This window comes from Perca flavescens, chromosome 20 (assembly GCF_004354835.1).
Source record: "Perca flavescens isolate YP-PL-M2 chromosome 20, PFLA_1.0, whole genome shotgun sequence".
Lineage (NCBI taxonomy): Eukaryota > Metazoa > Chordata > Actinopteri > Perciformes > Percidae > Perca > Perca flavescens.
The window spans coordinates 12,353,266-12,374,627 of record NC_041350.1 but is presented as its reverse complement, the minus strand read 5'-3'; the positions used below and the strand labels follow the sequence as shown (position 1 = coordinate 12,374,627).

The 21,362-nt window shown below is 39.3% G+C and overlaps 3 protein-coding genes across 5 annotated transcripts in view; all 3 read right to left on the bottom strand.

The window, feature by feature from the left end:
• The window catches only part of arhgef10 (Rho guanine nucleotide exchange factor (GEF) 10), a 58,235-nt gene extending 53,142 nt beyond the window's left edge, over positions 1-5,093 (bottom strand). For 2 of the 3 annotated variants that reach the window (XM_028565156.1, XM_028565159.1), the window contains exon 1: positions 4,871-5,093. The gene's annotated coding sequence lies outside the window, so the exon portion shown is untranslated. Of the gene's footprint in view, positions 1-4,385; positions 4,454-4,870 lie in introns of those variants that run through there. The other variant, XM_028565157.1, reaches the window with a different exon arrangement.
• Positions 5,094-7,925: 2,832 nt separating this feature from the next.
• cln8 (CLN8 transmembrane ER and ERGIC protein) lies at positions 7,926-9,968 on the bottom strand. The gene is made up of 3 exons (XM_028566506.1): positions 9,822-9,968; positions 8,738-9,385; positions 7,926-8,283 (listed from the first exon to the last, which is right to left on the bottom strand). The coding sequence occupies exons 2-3, from the start codon at positions 9,275-9,277 to the stop codon at positions 7,957-7,959; spliced, it is 867 nt and encodes a 288-aa protein (XP_028422307.1). The 5' UTR covers positions 9,278-9,385; positions 9,822-9,968; the 3' UTR covers positions 7,926-7,956.
• Positions 9,969-17,434: 7,466 nt separating this feature from the next.
• Positions 17,435-21,362, bottom strand: part of dlgap2a (discs, large (Drosophila) homolog-associated protein 2a) — a 50,556-nt gene continuing 46,628 nt past the window's right edge. The window contains exons 11-12 of the mRNA XM_028565240.1: positions 18,914-19,066; positions 17,435-18,406 (exon numbers count right to left, since the gene is read on the bottom strand). Of these exons, the coding sequence (XP_028421041.1) occupies positions 18,200-18,406; positions 18,914-19,066 (360 nt within the window). The 3' untranslated portion in view covers positions 17,435-18,199. The remainder of the gene's footprint in view (positions 18,407-18,913; positions 19,067-21,362) is intronic.

The window sequence follows — 21,362 nt, the reverse complement described above, 5'->3', positions numbered from 1 at the left end:
GAAAAGGGCAAGGAAATATTCACCATAATTAAAATGAACTGTATTACAGTCTTATCTGAGAGCATTGATTGAGAACAGAGCGGAAGACACAAGAGAGAGGTAAAATCAGCCGTATAGTGGATGACAGACTCAGCTGAGCATGTCATTACATGCTGGGAAGGCTGAGTTGTGCTCTGCAGACAGAAAACAGTCGTTTTGTCTGCTGGTGTAATGCAAACAATTTCCTTGCCCCTGTATTTCTAATAACCTATGTTAAAGAATAGACAATGACAAAGGAAGAAAAACTTGTTGGCAAAACGTATGTACCATACATGTTGTCAACATAATCCATAGTGTGGAGGATAAGTTGCCACTGTATGTTCACTCATAAAGAAGGTTCTACAGGATGGCACTTTATATGTCAATTGCAAAGTTCTTGCAGAGTTCTCCATATTAAAAATGAGACTACGACAGTAAATTAACCCTAAATTAACTAGAGTTTATGTTCCTGATCTCAGACTGCAAAATAAATATTAGTGTATTTGATTTTAGCATTAATCCAACTTGTTTAATTAAGGATAGGCTGAGCAAGCAAGCTCTTTTCAAGCAACATCACCTTTGTCTGTAATAATGCACAAATGACAGTAGTGCTGTCCAAAATGTCATATAGGATCTGGCTTTTGTTTGATATCTAGTGATGGCAAAAAAATTTGTTAGCGTCGTGTAAGCTATTTTATTTTGTTTTCTCTTAGCGAAATGCTCTTAGTGAATTAAAGTTGGGCTTTTATTGTGAAGAGTGATAAAGGAAGAAGCTAAGCTTTAGCGTTATGCGCTGCCTTTGTCAATATGGAAGTTAATAAAAGTGTGTGGGCCGTCAGGGAGACTCTGCATTTTCATTTTATTACCCTCGGCTACAGTAGTTAGCACGCATTAGCTCGGAGGGGCTAACTTGGCTTGTTTACATGACGGTCTCTGTCACCCTAAACGTACTGCCAAACCCCATTAAAAAATCTGCCAAAACAAAAAAAAGGAGTTGCCTGATACTGAATACCTAGAAAAAAAGAGGAATGAATATAGCTGATTATTTATATTGAACAGTCAAATCTGATTCAACTGACACAATTCTGTGTTTGTCTACAGGCTCCAGCCCTAAATGGCAGACACATCATCGAAATACAAGTAATCAAGGAATGATGGAGTTTGCAGACAGACACGGCATATGGTGACTTAACTGATCTGCCCAGAACCCATTACTTATGGTCACCAGAGTTCAGTCAAAAATGTATTGTGTGCGTTTCTGAAATCTATTAAACGTCAAACACCCTGGATTTTTCTGTAGAGTTCTCTGCGCCGCACTTAATGACAAGTGGCATTCCACACACGGGCTGAAAGTCATAAACAAAAGCCTGGAGGAGAGGGTGGTATGAGAGAGCCATAGTCTGCTGTGAGTGTCTGTCTTTGGCTTTGCAGCTCTTTGGCTGAATGGTTTATTGAGCAGTGTGTCCCAATCTTCTCCTTCTGCCAGGATAACAGTAATCAGGCGTCGACCGAAAACAGCACATCCCAGGCCTACAAAGAGCAGACGGACAGGCTTAACAAAAGTACTGTAAAGTATTTGAGGGGAAGTTCAGGGGAGGACAGGACAGTGCCCTGCAGCATACTAAAAAGGAAAATAATTACCCGTTCTAGCCTTTTCACAGCCAGCATTAAAGAGCTGACTTTGATTTGAAAGCTACCTTCTCAAATCAAGAGCTCTGTGGCTCATTCAGGATCAACCTTGCAAACTTCCCAGTATCACAGTATTTGGGCTAACCAGCCTTGACAACACTACACACTTAACCACCCACACTGACCTCAAAAAGGGGGGGGGGGGGGGGCTGACAAACAGGCACAAGATAGTAGACTTTCAAAAGTGAGAATCCTGAGTCCTGTCAAGTAAAAACATCATAACAAATCACAACTAAGCAGGAAATCTTCTTCATAATTACATCTCCTTTTGTTTCTACAGCATCATAAGTCCCCCCCGCCCCACCCCACTGTAACATAACCTCCACTGAACAACCAACACAACCAGAAGATGAGACTGGTATTCCTCATCAGCAACCAGTTATAAAATAGGCCTAATGGGAGTGGATTGTAGGGAATACACTTCAATGATTATGGCCCCAGGGCTGCAGTCTTTTTTATTTGACTTCAGAGGTGTGATCTATTACACATGTTAGGGGACGTCTGGATTCAGCTACAAGCTCTGGAGCCATGTTTCTAAACAGAATGTGGTCATTGTTAAGCTACCACAGTGAATCAATACTGCATGGTGTCATCCATCACATAACAGTATCTAGTAGGACCATAATGATGCATCACACAGCATTGTAGTATGCCATTATACCCCTACTACATTTTTACCATAATGTTTATTTTTACATTGGCCTTAACTTGGAGGCAGATTCTGGTTTCAGTAAAAGAGACAAAATACAGACAAGGCCTTTAACGGCTTGGGAATCAAAATGAAATGAAATGAAAGACTAGGATTGTATAATATTTGAAACATTGGGTCCATTTGAAATAAGAGGCATCCGCAGTCTTGGCTGTCACTCCTAACTGGTCTCCACCCACCCAGCGAGCCACATTAAAACTCTGACAGCCCAACATGTCACCAGAAGAGCACTATTTAGTGTGTGGTGGTGAGTAGTGGATAAGCGGCTGCTTGAAAGAGCTTTTGTTGACGGGCTGGATTTAAGGTCTGAATGCATTTTAATATGAATAGAGCAACTCAGTCCGATTACAATAAATTACAACAGGAAACCCGCAATTCCCTTGACTGTCAGAGTACCAGTCACTGCACTGACTTCAAAGGGTGGAGACACTTTCTGAAGCCAAGATTGCCCCTGACCCCTGACTTTACTCCTTACTTGAAACCACGCATTGCTATGCGGAGTTGAAACTGTAGTTCAATTCATAGAGCATGGTACTAATAGGCGTTGGAATCCAAGGAATCTGGGCATCTTGGTGATAGGCTGGTCAAGGAGGACTTTTTTGACATGTCATAATTCTCTCTACACCTACCCCTCATTTCCTGTCTCTCTATCCCTCCACTGTTAAATAAAGGCAAAAATGCCATGAAAAACAATCTGACAGATCAAACAGTTCACAATGTATGGTAAGGTGCATACTTAAAAAAAATAAAAAAAACATTATGCACTTAAATTTATCTGACACATGTTCCCAACTGCTAAACAAGTGTTTGGTACTGTATGTGAGCAATTTCACACAACCACCTGCAGAAGAGCTGTGGCTTTTCGATCCCAGCTGTTGCTAAACTATGTTGCTAATCCATGTCTTATCTCAGTGGGTCCTCAGTGGGGTGGTGGGTGGACAGTGAATCCATAACTGTCTTACTAAAAAAAAAAAAAAAAAAAAAAAGAATGGTATGCTCCTCTGCTCAACCGCTGTGTACTACTGTGACACCCCAAGCTTAGTCATGGTAAAAGAAGGCATTTCCATGAGCCATATTGGCAAGGTTGAGTTACTGCCTCGTCACAAGTACTTTAGCAATTAGCGATTCCTGGCATTTCTCCACTGAACGGCATCTGTGTTTACAGACTACGACAATGACAGGAGAGGATATTGCATTTTGGCTGTGCTCTGTACATCTGATAATATGCTAAAATACTTCCCTACATATCAGACATGGCAAATAGCAATACATTGATTGCCAACATCCCTTTCCTCGAAACACCAACACATTTGTCCCAGAGGGGTCTGAAAATATTCACTGTGAAAGTGGCTCGTTTGATAAGGAGAAAGTGTCTCCCATAGAGAACTCTGTGTCTAAATGACTTGCATGATTGCTTACATCAGGATATTGCAGTGAATTTGAGCAAGGGAAAAAAAATGTATCTGTGCTCCCTGGGCAGCCTTCGCTAAGTGTTTTTCTAGTGTGGGGGGACTGGGAGGTATTAAGCATCTGTATTTGCAGGCAAGCCACCCTGGTTATTTGCTTAACAAATTACCAATGGAGATTGTTGTGTACACGCATGTGTGTTTGATCCCCTAAATTTTCCATCTCACCCATGTACTGGCTGAGTGAACTGGACATGCATGACACCAGACAAAACAAATGAAGATCAAAGCACTGATTGTATTTGAACAATTTTTAAGGCTTAACTAAGCTTAGATTCCTGAACGCACTTGCCTTTTGCTGTGCAGAAAGGTAACTACTAAGAGAAACAGTAGGCTACTAAACAGAATTAAAGCATGGTTTTACTACCTGCTTAGACGGATCTTCCAGTTGACTGAACCTGTGCAGTGCATTCACTGAGGAATGCTATGCATGACTACTTAGATTTGTAGTTGGGCTGACTGCTGCAGATCAGGAAGACATTCTCACTTAATCTTATTCTTACCTGCAATTTCATCCTTAAAGAGTGGTTCAGAAAAGTATGAGGTTGTGCTCAACACTGAGACAACCATCAACATGTTACAGGACAGATCAAAGCCTGAGGAAATATCCCAATATCCTGTTAAGTTAAAAAAAAAAAAGTTAAGCTGATACATTTCAAGTTCTTATATGAGTTAATGTCGAGATTAGGACGCAGTAAGTTACCTAAATGCGAAGGAAAAAATAGTGATCGTTTTTGCTATGGTAGTTGACAGTGTTGGCAACTTGGCAAAGTGCGGCGCCACGTTATAGCCATCTCCCAATGCACTTTTTTTCAAAAACAAAAATACACTTAAGTCACTGTAACAGACAAAAGAAGCAATTTACATTACTTTTATTATCAAATCTTAGCCTAACGTAACTGATCACCTGAACTAACTGTTAGCAAACCAGATGTGTTAGGAGTATCTAAAACTTTGTCAGAAACTTAGAAAAATGTCCTCAACTTACCATTTTATGACTTTCCCCCAGAAAAATAACCTTATCCCTTCGCAGTAACGCCGTGCAAGTGTTAAACGTAATGCATTTCTGACTTCAACACAACTTAAAACACATCCAGTGTTCGCCCAGTGTCCTTCTTTTAACTTTACTCTCCTCGATGCAAAGCTGACTCCATCCATGAAAATCCTTTACCTCCTCTAAGTAGCTGATTCGCCGACGAGTCGACTTGGGCAAGCTGTGATTGGCTGTACAGAACGCCAATCAAGCTTCCGACGTCTTCTCCGGTAGGATCGGCTCGGGATCGCACAGGAGTTCCAAACTGCCCACTGCACACGTCACTTGAGAGGTGGCTCCCTTCTAAACAGCTGTCCGGAGAGCAAAATTACAAATCCCACTATGGCCACGCCATGACCCGCCCTACGAAGCAGCTCGAGGCATTTCACCTCGAGTGGTTAAGGTTAGGGTTAGGGGATTGGTCAGGGGATAGGACCTGTACATGTAAGCATGGACGCCTGGCCAATAGTAGTGTGTGAACGCTATTGAAGGGCGGGTCTTGGCGTGGCCATAGTGGGATTCGTAATATCGCGTCCGCAGAAGATGTAGAATTGAAGTTGTGTTGCGTTAGTGTCTTGAAAATAAACAAACGAACATTTTTGCGTATTATTATGAATTATTATAAATGGAAAATAAACCAAAATCAAAAAGGTCACACTATAACAAAAACGTCTAAGAATTCCTTCAGTTTCTGTCTGAATGTCCGTTTTTTTAACACATTTAAGGCCTTACACATCTCCTCCAAACCTACATTTCACATAAGTGCAACTTTTAATATAATCTACAATAATAAAAAAAAAGATCCCGGTAGAAATGTAAGCATGTTTAAGGTCAACAGGTCACACTTCTACAATGAATTACCTTTTCCACACCAATTGTATATATACATATAAGTTTTCATATAATTACTTGGCTTTATTAACGATATAAAAATAAACCTCTTTGTACCAAGCTGTGTTGACCTTTTAGGGTCAATAAAAGTACGGACAGGATAAATGTGTCAAACTCAGAGATGTCTGGTTAATTGAGAAAAACCAGCACAACATACTAAAGAGATAATTACTCCTATTCTGCCATCTACAGGCAGATGCTTTATGGCACAGTCTTAATAGATTATGAGAAATGAACAAAACCAAGGGACACAAAACTGTATGAGCCAACATTTTATTTTGTGACTCAAACTAATTTATATTAATGCATACAATATGTTAAACCTTAAGTCTTATAGGGAATCCTCCACCCATCCCTTAATGTTAATTCTATGCCTGTATAACTGTTAAGACAAATGAAATAAAGTGAAAATCCAACACTGTCTGATATTATTTTTAGTAATAAAATAGACCACATGTACAGTTATTGAGAACATTTTGTCATATCTGTTTACAAAAGAAAGTACTTTTATATGGTATTAATACATTTATTTTGAACTTATTCACGTTGATTCAGTTGCTGAGGTTGTACAATGTACACAAAAGTATAAAACAATCTCAACGGAATTAAGTGTAGCGTCTTCTCAGTCATCCTGACATCGGTTTTGTGAGGCAGGTTACAGTTATGTAGATAATGAATAAAACCCATCTTTATACTTTTGAGTCAGCCCTCAGGCCCAAATCAAGGTGTAGCATTATATCTTCAAGGTACTTTTTTTTTTTTTTTTTTTTAATTATATAGGTAGGTAGATTAGGCTAATGCTAATGGTAAAAATTAAAAGATCTTATGGACATTACATATGAGCTACAGTAATAATGCTGTTGCAGACAAAACACTGAGAAATTGTAAGTTTGCATCAGAGTGACAATTCAACCAAAACTCTTATGCAAGATATATAACAATGGACAAACCCAATACACAAGCCCAAGGATTCCTGTACAATGAGGCCATTGTGTGAAAAACACAAAACTAAAATGTTAGTGAAATTCTGTAGTTGCATTATTATAAATAAAACTTTATACTAATAATAATAAAAAAAATTCTTCATTATCAACCTGTTGCTTGGTTAATCTGTATCAACACTGCCTCAGTTTTGCCACATTCCATCTCCATTTTGGACAATAGAGCCTTTGTGGAGTGGACCAGTCCTGCGTGTTGTTCCACAAATAAAAAACCTTTTCTTTTGTGACCATGATAAATATTTCCCTGTCTACTGCGAGAGGATTCACAGTCCAAAAAACACCAATGTGACTCATGAATGAACTGAACCAATTGCCCACTTAGCATGTAACAGCTCCAATGACTAACCTATGGTAACATATTGAAGCTTCTTTAAACCAATTGTCTTTCTTGCAATGCCCAGGCAGTGGTGAATGACTAGGTCTGTTGTAAAAGCATTGATAGGGCTGTGTATGACAAAGACTAAATCCTTGATGTGACTTAACTACTAGGTCGTTTGATGACTACAGAGAAAGAGCATAACCTCTCATGTCTGCCTCATATTGTGTCCCCACACAGTAAGCTAGGCCTCTTTTACCTAATAGATCAACTGGACTTGATCTGTGTTTAGACAAAGGCATATAGTACAATATCTGCTCATGATACTGTTGTATAATACAGTGTATAATACATATGACTGGTAAACCGGGTATTTCACAGCAGTGTCCTGCAGGTGATAAAAACAAGCAGGCCCTCATTTCACTGCTCAACACAACCACACATATTAAAAGCTAAAATACCCAGATGGAAAATTTATATTCTGAACTCTGAAAAAACAACAACAAAAAAAAACAGCCTGAAAGTAAAATCTAAAAGTTAGACAATGTAGCAAACTTGATCAATATTGTACAGTCAGGATTTGCCTGTTGGGCTTTTTTGAAAAGCAAAGTTCAGGGTCTTAATGTGTTCAAGTTGCATAATAGAAAAAAAAAAAAAAAAAAAAAAAAAAAAAAAACACCTTTCTTACTATCATGCCTCTAAAAGTCATTTCACGCATAATCCATTTTTATATATATATATATATATATATATATATATATATATATATATATATATATATATATATAAGAAATATGGCCTCCTTTGATAGGAAGTGTCTTCTTTGGTACCCCTCAGCTGGCGTGGGGTTTGACAGAAACCTCGGAGTGACCCTCTGCGGCACAGTTTAGGGGTGCCGGCTTGTTTCCAAAGTTCCAGTCCACAGGATTAAGCAGCTGCATGGTCTTCTTGTGCGTCCAGATGGGGTTGAGGACACACGTTAGTAGAGCGAGGCCAGTGAAGAACAACAAGCGTTGGAGAAGGACCACATGGGTGCTGAGCTCTTCCCAGTGGGTAAAGGTTACCCACCACATGTAGTAAGTGAGCACCATGCGACAGTGAAAAGTGTGGATCATCACCCACTGGTTAGCTCTCCAAAACAGGGTGCGGGCCCAGCCAGCCTGTCAGGGAGGAAGAAAGATGGAGAGAGAAAATTATACTAAGGACTGGGACACTTGCTTTTTACCTTAAAACAACATCAAATTTACATTCTTGTAACTTGTGTGTCCTCAAGTAAAATCTGTGAGTAGGAGGAGCAGAGAAAGTTTATGTACTGGCTCAATCTTTTTTATAGAACTTCCCCTTTCTAAGAATGTTACTAAATATGTTGACAATCATAAGGTGCACAAGATGAAGGAGGAACTGTAACCTTGTGACACTTTCGGTAATTTCTATGGTAGCTGACAATAATCTGAAAGAATAGCATCAGCACCAGATGCAACTGGAGCCTTTGGAACTCAGGTGAAATAATTGCTCACACCAAAAAATTATTTGTTAGTTGCAATTACTGCTCAAATGTGATGAGGGAAAGAAGCCATGTGAGGTTACGGTTAGTTTAACACAACACAAACACACCTTCAGCAACATCCAGGACACACAGGTGAATGGCGTGCTCATCTCCAGCAGCAGTGTAACCATTGGCAGGAAGTGGCCCATGGTATCCCACACCAATGCTCCTACATATCCTGACAGGGCGAAGAAATGGTGCGTCGCCAGTGGGAGGTCAAATGACCAAAATACCACACTGGAGGTGTGAAGTGCTACATTTTCAAACACAAAGAAACCTGTGGCTGTGAGGACATTGAACCACGACCAGTCTTCTTGTCCCCTCACTTTGTCTTTGGTTAAAGCCGAGTCCTCAGTCAGGGCTCGGAGACCTGCTATAGTACTCTGGACGCCGAACAATGCCCGAGTTGCTGCGAGGTTCCAGAAAACCTTTTCTTTAGCTATCAGGGAGTTGTAGGTGCGGGACAATGCCACAGACAGGAGGTGGGAGAGGAGGAATATTCCTGCATAGAAGGCAAAGCCCAGGCAAATAAGATGAAGGCGGTAGTCCCATGAAAAGTACTCTGCACTGGGCTGGGGAAGAGAGCTGGTCTGCTGGCCAGGATCCATGGTGTTTGAGGGAGGTCACTGGAGCTCAGGCTGAGGAGACGCTCAGCTGCAGGTGGGGCTGTAAGCAGGGGCTGGTAGGTGAATGCTGTGTGGGTCACCTATGTGCACCTAAAATAAATGAAAGATGCCGAAGGAAAGACAGGCAGCACATAATTCACTTAACAACAAGCAAATACCTTACTATCGCTATGAACAAACGACTGATGTACTCATGCTTTAGACGTTTAACTAAAAACAAAAAAAACAAAAACTTTTGTTAGCTTTAATGGACCTCGAGTCTGGACCTTTTCTTCTAGCTAACTGGGTGAAAACAAGATAACTAATTCGACACCGAGTAAAAAGCATCGTTTTATCCATTTAACGCTAGCCTTATGTTTAAGTCAATTAAAAACACGATAAGTCATAGTCAAGTTTCAACCTCAACCTACAGTAACAGGGTCGTAAAGTTTAGCCTAAACAACAACCACGACGACAAAAGGTTTTAACGTTAGACGACTCAAAGTAACAAACTACTAAGACGTCTAAAGCAGTATTTCTTACTTACCACAAACTAGTTAGCAGACATCATTTTCATGCATACCGTACAGAAGGGTTTCCTGAACACGGTGTTCTGATTGGTTACAATCGCTTAAAATTCACATCATACCAGAAACGGTTGATCATACGACTTCAATTTGGTCATATGATCTTCAAACAGGAAGTGACGCCAACTTTACACTTCCGGACGCCCCATTGGTCAATTCCGCTCTGATCTGTAGTAGCACCCCATCCTATTGGTTATTTGCTGGCTCGTTGGTTAAAAACAAACACGATAGGCTACATAGTTACAAATATATGCACCATACACAAAACAAAGAGGAACAGATTATACAAGTGCAAAGACCTGCCTGGTTAGTACCTACTGTACCATACATGTTGGTGTAGTTGTTTTGCTTTTAGGAAAATATGTATGGTACAAGGAAATGGTTATATGTTTTACATATAATAACTGTTCTTAGCTGCTGTATTATCTACATTTAGTACACATATATGATTATATATAGCTATCATACTACAGTGTAAAAATAAAAATAAAGACATGTTTCAATAGATATGAAGGGGGAAAAAAATAGAACAAAATATGATAATAAAAGTATTATTATATGATTTTATTGTTAGTGTATGTGATTACATGGTGCAAAACAAACAAACAACCTAGATTCATTTTCCAACCTTTGTGTACAGGGTTGCAGGAAACGGTACAGTGTACCCTCACATGCTCGTAGCAACAAGAAAGGGCACCCTTGGCAGGTTACCATAATGATAACACACAGACAGATAACCACATAAGTGTTGGAGGAAAACCCACAGAGACACAACTCCACTCACAAAGGACCTGGGACAAAGGACCTTCATGTTGTGTGGTGCTTGGTTTTTACTTGATGCATAGCGCTGTGGAGGTAGGTCGGGAAATGCGGGACTACTTGATGCACAATCTGCCCAACCACTCCACAGACCATCCGATAAAAGCATCTGGCCTGCATGAGTGGCTACACGCCTTTGACATAACGACTTTGAGATAGATAATGTCATGATAATCCCAGTAATGCATCTGATCCAATATTAAAGTCAAATTCAATCTTGATAAAGGAAGAAAGGTGTGCTCAGAAATCCAACTGTTAACATCTGTTAATTGAACGACCCATGAGTTTCTTTTTTTGTCCAACAGGGGGTGATCTTGCCTTGCATACTTGAGATTGTTTGACAGAGGTCAAGGGGTTGAGTTCTGTAAAGTTTTTAATGGAAATGACCTAACCCTAGTTAATGAATGACTTCTGAATGGCTATGCTTTTTTGACATGCAATTGACTGCAATATGAATATAATAACTACAAGAACATTTAAAACCAATTGGATGTTTAATTGAAAGAAAAAGCATAAAGCAGTAGGATTTCTTTTTTTTAATCAATGTACTGAAGGACTGACATCTTCCTGCCTCGCCTGTCAGCGTTAGAGTGGGATAAATAGTTTTTGTTTGCCTGACTAAGACCTTGTGGGTCAAAATGTTGCATTAATAAATACTTAAACCTGAGAAGAGGTCTAATCAGCCAGAATGATTGAAAACACCTGTGTGCAGGGTCTTGGACTAATGATTTAGAAGTGTTTATGGTTTGCAATCATCATATTCTTGCACCTTCAACCTGTGTAACCAGTGTAAGCATTAAGTATCTAAGATGATATCATTCTTAAACCAAGTACTGAACGACAATAGGACTTAGATACTGACAGGAAATTTGCAGTGAAATTGGCTTGATGGTGTTTTAACCCTAACCTTAACCCTAACCTTCCAACGCTGCCTGGAAGGAGAGGTTGGGGGCTTAAAACACTAATAAACGGGAAATTGATCTGTAACATATTTGCCCCTCAGGACATATTCTCATTTGCATCTTCTCAAAGAATTCCACTCAGACAAACACTATGTCGGATTTGAATCACGGTGGTGTGTTTTAATACTAATAAAATGTTTTTGAACAATGTTTATTTTTTGAAGAGAGGATCTGATCTGAAAATGTTTATTCGATATTTTGTTCTGATGTGAGGGATCACAGTTAAAAGTGAGTGAACTCTCATTCTTTATGGTGGCTCTATGAAAAATAAAAAAAATATTTAGTGATGTTATATTCTATCCATGATATAAATGCCAAATCACTGGATACATGCAGTTTTTTCTTCACCAGAAGAGTCAGAGCTGCCCTTCATCTTTATATCTTTGCTGTTTGCTGCCTGAATACAGATCTAAAATGCATGAAATGTCAAGAACAGTTTGATAAATTCATGGAGGTTTCCCCCTGTGAGCAGCATCAGGAATACTGTTGTCACTATGAGAAGCATTGGATAGCTAAATAATGTAGTTTGGTGTCTGACAATATAAAATAAAATCTTTAAGGTATTTTATGTTAATAAATAACATTTGACAAATTTAAACTGGCACTGAGTGCACTACTAAGTTTGCACTAATATATATATATATATATATATATATATATATTTTTTTTTTTTTTTAAGTAAACAGGCACCACACAGACAAACTTTTCCAAACTTTTTCTTCGAAAATTTAATTGCAGAATTATTTACACTGGATGATCTCAGCAATGACCAAACTACTCAAAGAGGCAAAAATCTTTCAATAGCTCAGCTAGGAAAGAATGGAGGCAAACGTTCTCGCAAACTACTCAAATAATACAAAAATAACCCAATGATACGTTAACTTGCACTGAAATAGCACACATTGAGAAATGCAATTGACTTAAATAAAATACATAACAGATCAGTGGGACAGTGTCATAAAAACAAAAAATTATAAATAAGTCTACATTCAATCAGTATTTCGCATGCCATCATATCAGCTTATAAAATAACCATAATAAAGTAAAAATAACAATAAAACATGAGCAAATGCAGAAAATAGTTGTTTCAATGAAGCATATATTATATATTTATATATCTATATATATATTTCTTTACAAATAATGAATATTTGGCATTATATTCATCCTCACTATAGATATGATATACAAGAGATGAAAATAGTTTTAGCTAAACGACTACCTTTTTCATTTTTATCTAGTAATTACAGTGTGGTTTCACATTCCAAGTTCCAGGAAGTGTTGTATCAGTCTATCTTAGTGAGTCTGATGCTCTTTCCACGGCATGAAAAAGTCCCCTTGAAATGTTTCACATCAAGGGTTCTAGAAGTAAAAGCAGACAGTAGACACTCGTACCAGAAGTGAAGCCACAGATGTCAAGATACGAGCTGAAATGATAGAAATATGTGATTGGAAATGTGGAAAGGAAGGCGATGGCAGGAATGGTTGGCTTACATAAAATTGAATTAGGAAAATGTGGCTGTGTGGAGTAATGATTTTACAGTATGCTGAATAAGTCAGAAAAGGTGGCACTTGTACTTAATTGCTGCCCTCGTGACATTAAATGTGACACTGGTGCACTTTTCTGCCCTTGGGGTTTTCACAAAGTTTTGGTGGGTGAATAGCTGTTACTTTACCATCATTTCACCACAGTTGAATCACAATCACCACTGAATCCTCCAATGTTCACAGTATCACATGCAACCCACACAACCGAAGGGATCCAACGTAAAACACCAACTGAAATAAGGAAAACAAGATCACTTTGTGACCGGAGGCCCTTTATAGAAGTCCATATGTGTTCATACCTATTTGGACAAAAAGGAGGTTAAAAACCTTTCATAGAAGAAAAATGACTTTCAGTAGGAGACAGCCATTACAGCAGAGAGATTTGTTCATAGTTTGCGAAAATGGCGAGAGGAGAGAGTCTCAGGAGTACTAAGGTAATATTTTCCAAAAGGGAAAGTTCTCAAACAAAATGTATGCTTTCTATAAGCCCACTTCTTTCCTCTAACTGTAAATTGACTAAAGTCTGTTTCTCTATTGCACAAATCCTGTTCAACATTTTCTGCTCCCTGTGACTTCTGAAACTGATTCCACTATACAATTTGAAATGGTTTGGTCTCATTGCAATTATGTTGCATGCTTTTCGGAGGACTAAGATATTTCCTTTAAACTGAACCAAGAGTGAGAGTACACATAATTCATTTCACAGCCCTGATCAATTTGCATAAACTCCTCTGTTGTTTCAAAAGACAGCCTTCAGTGAAAACTAGTCGACCACAGATTGATAGAAATACGTGTAGTGCTGATGCTTATGTTCTACAGCATAAGCCACTATTCAGCGATACATTTATCAACGCAAGCTTTGAAGGGCCTTGGAGGCTATTTACTTGATCTCACCAAGGACCCGAAATCTTACATAAGCTGCTTTGCTTAGTCAAAGGCAGGCTGAAAAATACCCAGCACAGTGCCTAGCGATCCTCACAGCACAGCCTTCCAGCTTCACAACAGTATACAACACCAGCAGTTTGGGGCTCAGTGCGGAGCTCTCGTCTCCTCTAAGCCAGCATATGTCAGGCCGCGTCTGTCTCTGTCCCGTCTGCCTGCCACTGTGGCAACAGCAGGGGAACGTCTCTACTCTGCCAACTGCCTGGCATCACACACCCAGACGCTTTCCAGAAACCCACTGTCATACTGTTGAAGGTCCCTACCTCTGCAATGAAAAAAACTGCAAAATTATAGATGGGTATGTTTTTAAAGAAGATGTGTAATCTCAGCATTGGGCTTTTAAAAGCCCATTCTTTAATCTTCTCTGAAGTATTGCACTGCATGTTTGAAACACTGCCACTCTACCACTGACTTTGGGTACTTTGGGATTTGTAGGACTGAATACACTTCTTAGCTCATTGAAATGTATTGTCTGAGCTCTGCTACAATAATTTATGACAACTAAACAATACCTCATGCATTCTAATACAGTGAAAGGTTGGTTTCAAACTGGAAACTAGGAAAACACATCTATACTTGGAGTGATGATGGGTTGTGAGTCTAAATTCAATAAGAATCAAAAATACAATCTGTAGCACAAAAAAAGTAAATTATATGCTATGGTATGGTATCCAAAATATTTGTCAATGGAGTGCCAATGACTTAGGGACAATGTGTATTTGGGTGTGTATGAGAGACATGCGGGTCAGGCCACAGTTGGATAGTAATAGGGAAATCTAGCCACACTGACCCCAGATCCACCCTCTCTTTTCTGAATGGGTCAGCACTGTGCTACAAAAACAAGACACACACACACACACACACACACACACACACACACACACACACACACATCAACAAAACACACCCAAAATATTCAAATCCAAAGAAATGTGTTGTTATATGATAAATCTCCTTGGTCCAATCCACAGGGACAATCACACAACCAAAAAGTCATAAAAATAGATTTTTATGTCATTGATCAGTTGACCGCACATTGTGTTGCATTGGTTGTTTGTGACAGCGCATTGATTGTTTATCTAGTACTGTATTTATTAAATAAAAAGCAGCACCATTTAGTTGGTTTATTATCCAACTTTTTCCCAATAGAGTTCAGTTTTTAAATCAGTGATTCTAATATAACATTGGTAACGAAATTAAGACTGTGAATGTTTCCGGCACCAAAGATTGACAATAAAAAGCAGCAGAATTTTATTTTTTTTTTTTGCTCAAGATGAGTTTACCTACATGAGAATTTAACTTATAACTACCTGGAAGTAAATTGGATGACCACTAGAGACTCTTATCCAAGGCCCCATAACTTTAGGTTTTCCACTTTCACATCAGGTACCATGATTCAGTTGCACCAGCTATTCGTAAATCCATCGCTAAGTTTGTGTGTAAAGTCCTTCCTAAGTTCTTAGTATCTAATTTTAAATTAGTGAGTTCCTAAATGGGGTTGCACCATAAAAACTTGTTTTTCTTGTGCTAGCATTAAGTAATTTAAATAAGAAATATGCGTTTCACAGTTAGCAGTATTTGTGCAATTTCGAAAGAGCTGGAAATATCTGATTATGGAAACGGGTCATTTAGCATGCACGTTTTTAGCATACTGTTACATAATTGAGGTGTGTTGTGTTATTTTCACAAAATTTTATTCAAATCTTTACAGGTTACTTCATTATTTAAAGACATTTTGAGCTAGTGTCAGGTCAGATATGTCAATCATATTTCCTATTAACTCCTCAATCTCTTGCTAGCAAGCTAACATTAGTTTTGTCAGTTAGTTCAGTTAGCTAGGTAACAGTAACACCTGGCTGGTGGCATGTCTAAGTATTTAATGACAACTAATCTGCAGAATATGTTTGAGTGGTCGACCCATCAATGTGGAAATCTCCAATTAGCACACCTATGTTATAAGAAAGCTAAACTGATGAAGAGCTGGTGCAATTGGTACATCTCAACATGGTGATGGGAATCAAAGGCAAATATTAATATCTAGCTAAAAACCATCACACAATGGTCTGCATAGCCACAGACAGTTAATATCTTATTTCTCATGTATTTCCTTTCAACTAGTCGATATCCACGACGTTCCACTTCCGAGATTGCTCCAGTGCCGCCGGAAATTCCGCTGGATGTTGCTCTTTTCGCCTGGATATCCGTTACCATCCGCTTTCTTTGTATTGGAATTTTAAACTCCGGTTGATTTATGAGGACTATGGTTAAATGCTCCTCTGATCCCTGCAGGGTAAATCCAGACAGATAGCTAGACTATCTGTCCAATCTGAGTTTTCTGTTGAAAGACTAAAACAACTTTTGAACATACACACGTTCCACCAAAACAAGTTTCTTCCTGAGGCTATTTTGCAGCGGCACCGTGGCTCTTTCCGGCGCTTAGCACCGCCCATGATGATTGTGATTGGTTTAAAGAAATGCCAATAAACCAGAGTACGTTTTTCTCCCATCCCAGAATGCTGTGTGGACTAGCCAGACCCTCCTTCGCAGTGCTGTGGAGGAAGGTCTGGCAAAGTGAGACTACCTTTCAACAGACTTTAAAGGTTTTAGTTGTTTGGGACTTGCTGCTTGCATCCCTCTGGAATGCATTTGCCCCACTTTTGTTTCATTATTTCCCAGCCTTTCCTAGAGGGAGTGAATGCAGTAGGAGACTTTGAACAACACAGAACTTTTCAAGAAATATGAAGATTACTAATCAGAAGCAGAAATTTTGTTTATGTTTTGGCAGTTTTTCTATCACTCCTCATTAACAGTGGCTGAGGGCGCTACTTGAAAGGGCCTGAGAGAAGTTTATTAGATGAAACCACAGCAGTGTGGTTTGTGTGTGTGTGTGTGTGTGTGTGTGTGTGTGTGTGCGTTTGTGATCAAGCCACTGTATGTATGCAACAAATCTAGATTTGTCAATAGCAATAGAGAGGGCAGGCAAGAACATGAGGGAAAAATATATACACAATGAATATTCTTCCCGCTCACAATTCAAAAATACAACAGTACTATTGTGAACTTGGGTATGTACATTTCCCTTGGAAATAGAGAGAATTGTAATAAGTGCATAAGTGCATTTGTCTACACATTTTGATCTAAGGAGTTACACAAACCTTCATAGTTCTTTCTACTGCATTAACATGGTGAAAATGTTGGCACAAGACTTGCATGTTTTTAGCTTCAAGTAACTGTCGATATTTGAAAGTTGGCAACAGGAACATGAGATATACTGTTTAGGAAAGTTATTTGACATGTGCATGTTAATGAGCTGACAAATGTCATTCTTCCACCAATCCAGATGCAAGAAAAACAATTGACTACAACCAGATTGAGTAGAAAGCTGCATTCCTTCACCACTGACCAGTCCAGAGCTTATAAGGGCTGCCTGAATAACCTTGAATGGGTGATCAGTGCCACATGCACATAGTTGAGGTATTTCAAGCATTGGCACTTTTCAAAAGTTTTTGAACTTAAACAATTTTGTGATATTTAGCTTGTAATTAACATTTACCCCAAAAAAGACCAGAGAAACAAAAAGAGTCATAATGTAACTAAATACTGAACGATTATTATTAACTTTGACCATTTATGAAGAACTGGAAATAAATAGAATTTCTCTCATTTACTCTTTTTAGCTCAAAGGCCTGGTTGCTGGTAGGTTTTCAAAGCTGCACTTTTTAAATGGCACTTTGCAAATGCTGAAAAACTACAGACGTACCCATCCAGGACATTGGATGAGAGAGCTTGTAGGCTGGGTATCATGATCACCAGCAAACCAAGGATAAACCCAACCAACCCATGTCAGACATACATTTCTGCTAACACTTATTCTGGCAATGGGACAAGAGGCTTGGCACATCCTACAGACCAATGGTGTTGGCGATGGGCACTGAGGATGGCTATTGAGATCAGACAATAGATGGATAAAGGAAGAGTAGAGAGAGTAGCAGTCTAGAAAAAAGGCTAGTTTTAAAGTTGTTTGAACGTGGGAGCAGGGAGACTTGTCGGCCCCGGACCCTATCTTCTCAAAGTCTAGTCTGAGCCTCGGGAATATAGATCTCGATGCTGTCGGCTCGCTCCGAGGCTGAGTTCTGCCGGAAGGAAGCTGCCCGCTTGGCTGCCATGAGCCGCCGACGGGCCTCTTGCCGCCCCCTGTCTGGTAGGTCCAGGGATTTCTCTCTCGTCACCATGCTCCTCTGTCGAACTGTCTTCTTTGGTACGGGGGCTGGAGGCTTTAGGAAGAAGAGAGGAAAATTACGAGGTGTTTGTTAAGCTTGGGTTAGTACTTCAACAATTTGGTGTAGACTACAGATATCAAAAAACACCAACAAACTCAGTGTTCAAGATTATGATGCAGCCCTGTTGGGGTGTTTTGATCTGTATCACAAAAAAAATCTGCGTTTAAGTTTTAGGTTTCATTTAGACATTGAATTACACATGACGTGTGTAAAAAAAAATAGTGAAAAAAAATACATAGTCTCCCCCTTTTCTGTTCTCTTCCCCTAATAATTTTGTACATCCCCTAATCTAAAATGTTCAAACAAGTAAATTTAAATGAAAAAAAAAGAATCAACATTCTGGCAGTTTCTCATGTCTACCTGTTTTGAATCAGTTCCAGTCTTTGAGGTTTTATCAGAAACATCATATAAAATACATGCAAATATATATAAAATATAATATCCAGTAATATCTTCAGGCTGTCTGGGTTCAGGGCTAACAGTGCCGAGGGGAACCCTCACCTTTTTCTCTGGGCTGTCTACTGGCCTCCAGTTGTTGTTCTTGATCTGCTGCAGCTGGTCAAACTTCATGGTGACGTCATCGATGGAGAGCTGCAGTAGGTCCCAGAACCCAGCCAGGTCCTGAGAGGTGGGCCGCGGCATGGCACTGGGGTCCTATGAGGGACGCAGGTGAGAAGTGGCAAAGATAACATTAACGTCTGTGGTGAAATTTAATAAAGAGCCAGATGGTTGGTTCAGTGCCAGATAATAAGCACTGTTACGCTTGCACACACATACAGTGTGTATGTGTGTGCAAGCGTAACAGTGTACACATATGCGTACAAAAGAGTCATGACCACACTAGTTATTGTACTTCAGCTTAGCTCCACTAGATGTCCTTATCACTCATCACAACAGGCATTAATGCCAGTTTGTGGGATTTGGCTTAAAATAAGGGATATCAACTTGTGATGGAGACCAATCCTGTCTTATTTCCATTAATGAGCTCAGAAATAATAAACTGCCTTTGTCAGTTCAGTCCTTTGCATCACTCAATTCCTGACATGAAGAAAACATCAGATTGAGGAGTGCCTCATTGTTTCTGCAGCTGGCCTGCAGTAATTTGCTGCAGGTTTTAATGAGTTATTAGATTCTGTGCTAATACTTAATGTTAATAATAGAATTTAAAAGGTAATTATATTCTGTTAGATGTTGGCTTTTATCCATGAATGCAGTCCCCCTCTGCTCAAAATGTTCATTATTTATTAGCCAAAATAAAAAAATATGATATGAAAAGAGATGCTTGAATAGAAAACACATGAGCTGTCCTGTTGTTATAATACACATAGGAATGCAATCAGTAACCGTTAAGTATGACTACAGTATGAATGTTACCTAAAAAACTACACACACTTACATTACCAAGTAGTTTTATGTACTGTCAAGGAAACAAAGTTTATGGGCCTCACAGTCTTAATATTAACTTAATAAAAACAGTAATACGGTGTGAACATTTGAAGCAGTGGGTTCCCTCGCCAAATTTCCAATGCATTTTTATTACAGATTTAAAATGTATGCAGGAAACATGGTCTGTGATTCACACATTACACACATTAATATCTCAACATTAAATATTAAAACTGTGCAATTTTTGCTATCTATAAAAATTCAAGTTCTCTGCAGAGCCACCTTCCTGCTGTCGCTGGACGGATTCATGGTATCGATAAATCAATTAGGGCAGGGGAGGGGCCTGAGGATAGAAGCTCCTCGTGAGGCTCTAATTACTTATTTTATATATAATATTATGTTATAACACTGGTGTCAAAGATATGGTTGTCTTAACAATGGTCCCATCATACTACACCATTTAATTTATTTAGAACCTTTTACACAACATGGAGTTAATTTAAAGGTTTATTTAGATAGGGACAGATACAAAAAAACATAGATAAACTTCAACAGTCATCTGATGTATGTATCATAGTGTTTTTAGCCGAAGCTAATTCTTGACCCTTAGAATACCCAAGAATAATATTAAAGGGGTGATAGAATTTTAAACCGCTTTTACCTTGTCATAGTTGAATAATGACAGTTTAGTGGGTAACTAGGACATACATAGAACCTCTAAATCCCATTGACACCTCTTTCCTCTGCAAATCTCACTATTTGAAACTGCCTCTGAAAACGGGCAAATCTCAAAAAGCTGCCAAGTTGACGTCAACTCGGCAGCTCCTCCTCATTTGGCTCTAGTCTCTCTCTTTGTCATGCCCCAACATTTGCTTGGGCTACACAACTGACCTGAGATCAATTAGTCTTCTGAATCTAGGTCGGGCAGATCTCAGAAATTGTATACATTGTTCATCTGCTACTTTACCATTAAATTCACTTCTGAGACTTTTTTTATGCGAGAAATCAACTATGTAGAGGTCAAATATGGGCCGTTTTACGAAAATTGATGTCTAATTGCAATTTTTGTCCGACTGTGTGTCGGAGTTCAGCGGCTGGTGCTGCCTGTGTAGCTGCCTCGCTGCCTGGCCTGCATTCCTTCACAGACCCTGGCCTGCTGTGAGGTAGATTGAGCTTCGTCACGGCTGGCAGCCCACGGCACTCCATACCCGCGCAAAGTCACCGTTTTGTGGGTTAATGGACTACCAAACACCGCTGCCTGGACAGAGCTCCAGGGCCTGTAGCTCCCCTCTTCCTGCTAGCTAAATACCCGGTGTGTGTGAGTGAGAGCGCGGTCAGCGAGCTTGTTATGCCAGCAATCTGTTACCACAGGTTGCAGTTAATCTTATAATGTGTGTATTCATAATGTATTGAGTTATTTAAACAAACTATTGGGGAAATAAACGCTTGTTGTCCGCGAGTCTCATTGATAGAACCCGCGGTGAGCTGGAGTCCATCAATGAGAGCTAGCTAGTCTCCTTCTAACGAGACCGCCGAAATTCACAAAAATGCATTAAAATTGAAA

Bases quoted from the DNA above. Each gene is read 5' to 3' on its own strand.
- cln8 (XM_028566506.1), bottom strand. From the start codon at position 9,277: ATGGATCCTGGCCAGCAGACCAGCTCTCTTCCCCAGCCCAGTGCAGAG. The intron at 8,284-8,737 runs GTGTGTTTGTGT...CCTCCCTGACAG, and splicing joins TGTCCTGGATGTTGCTGAAG to GCTGGCTGGGCCCGCACCCT.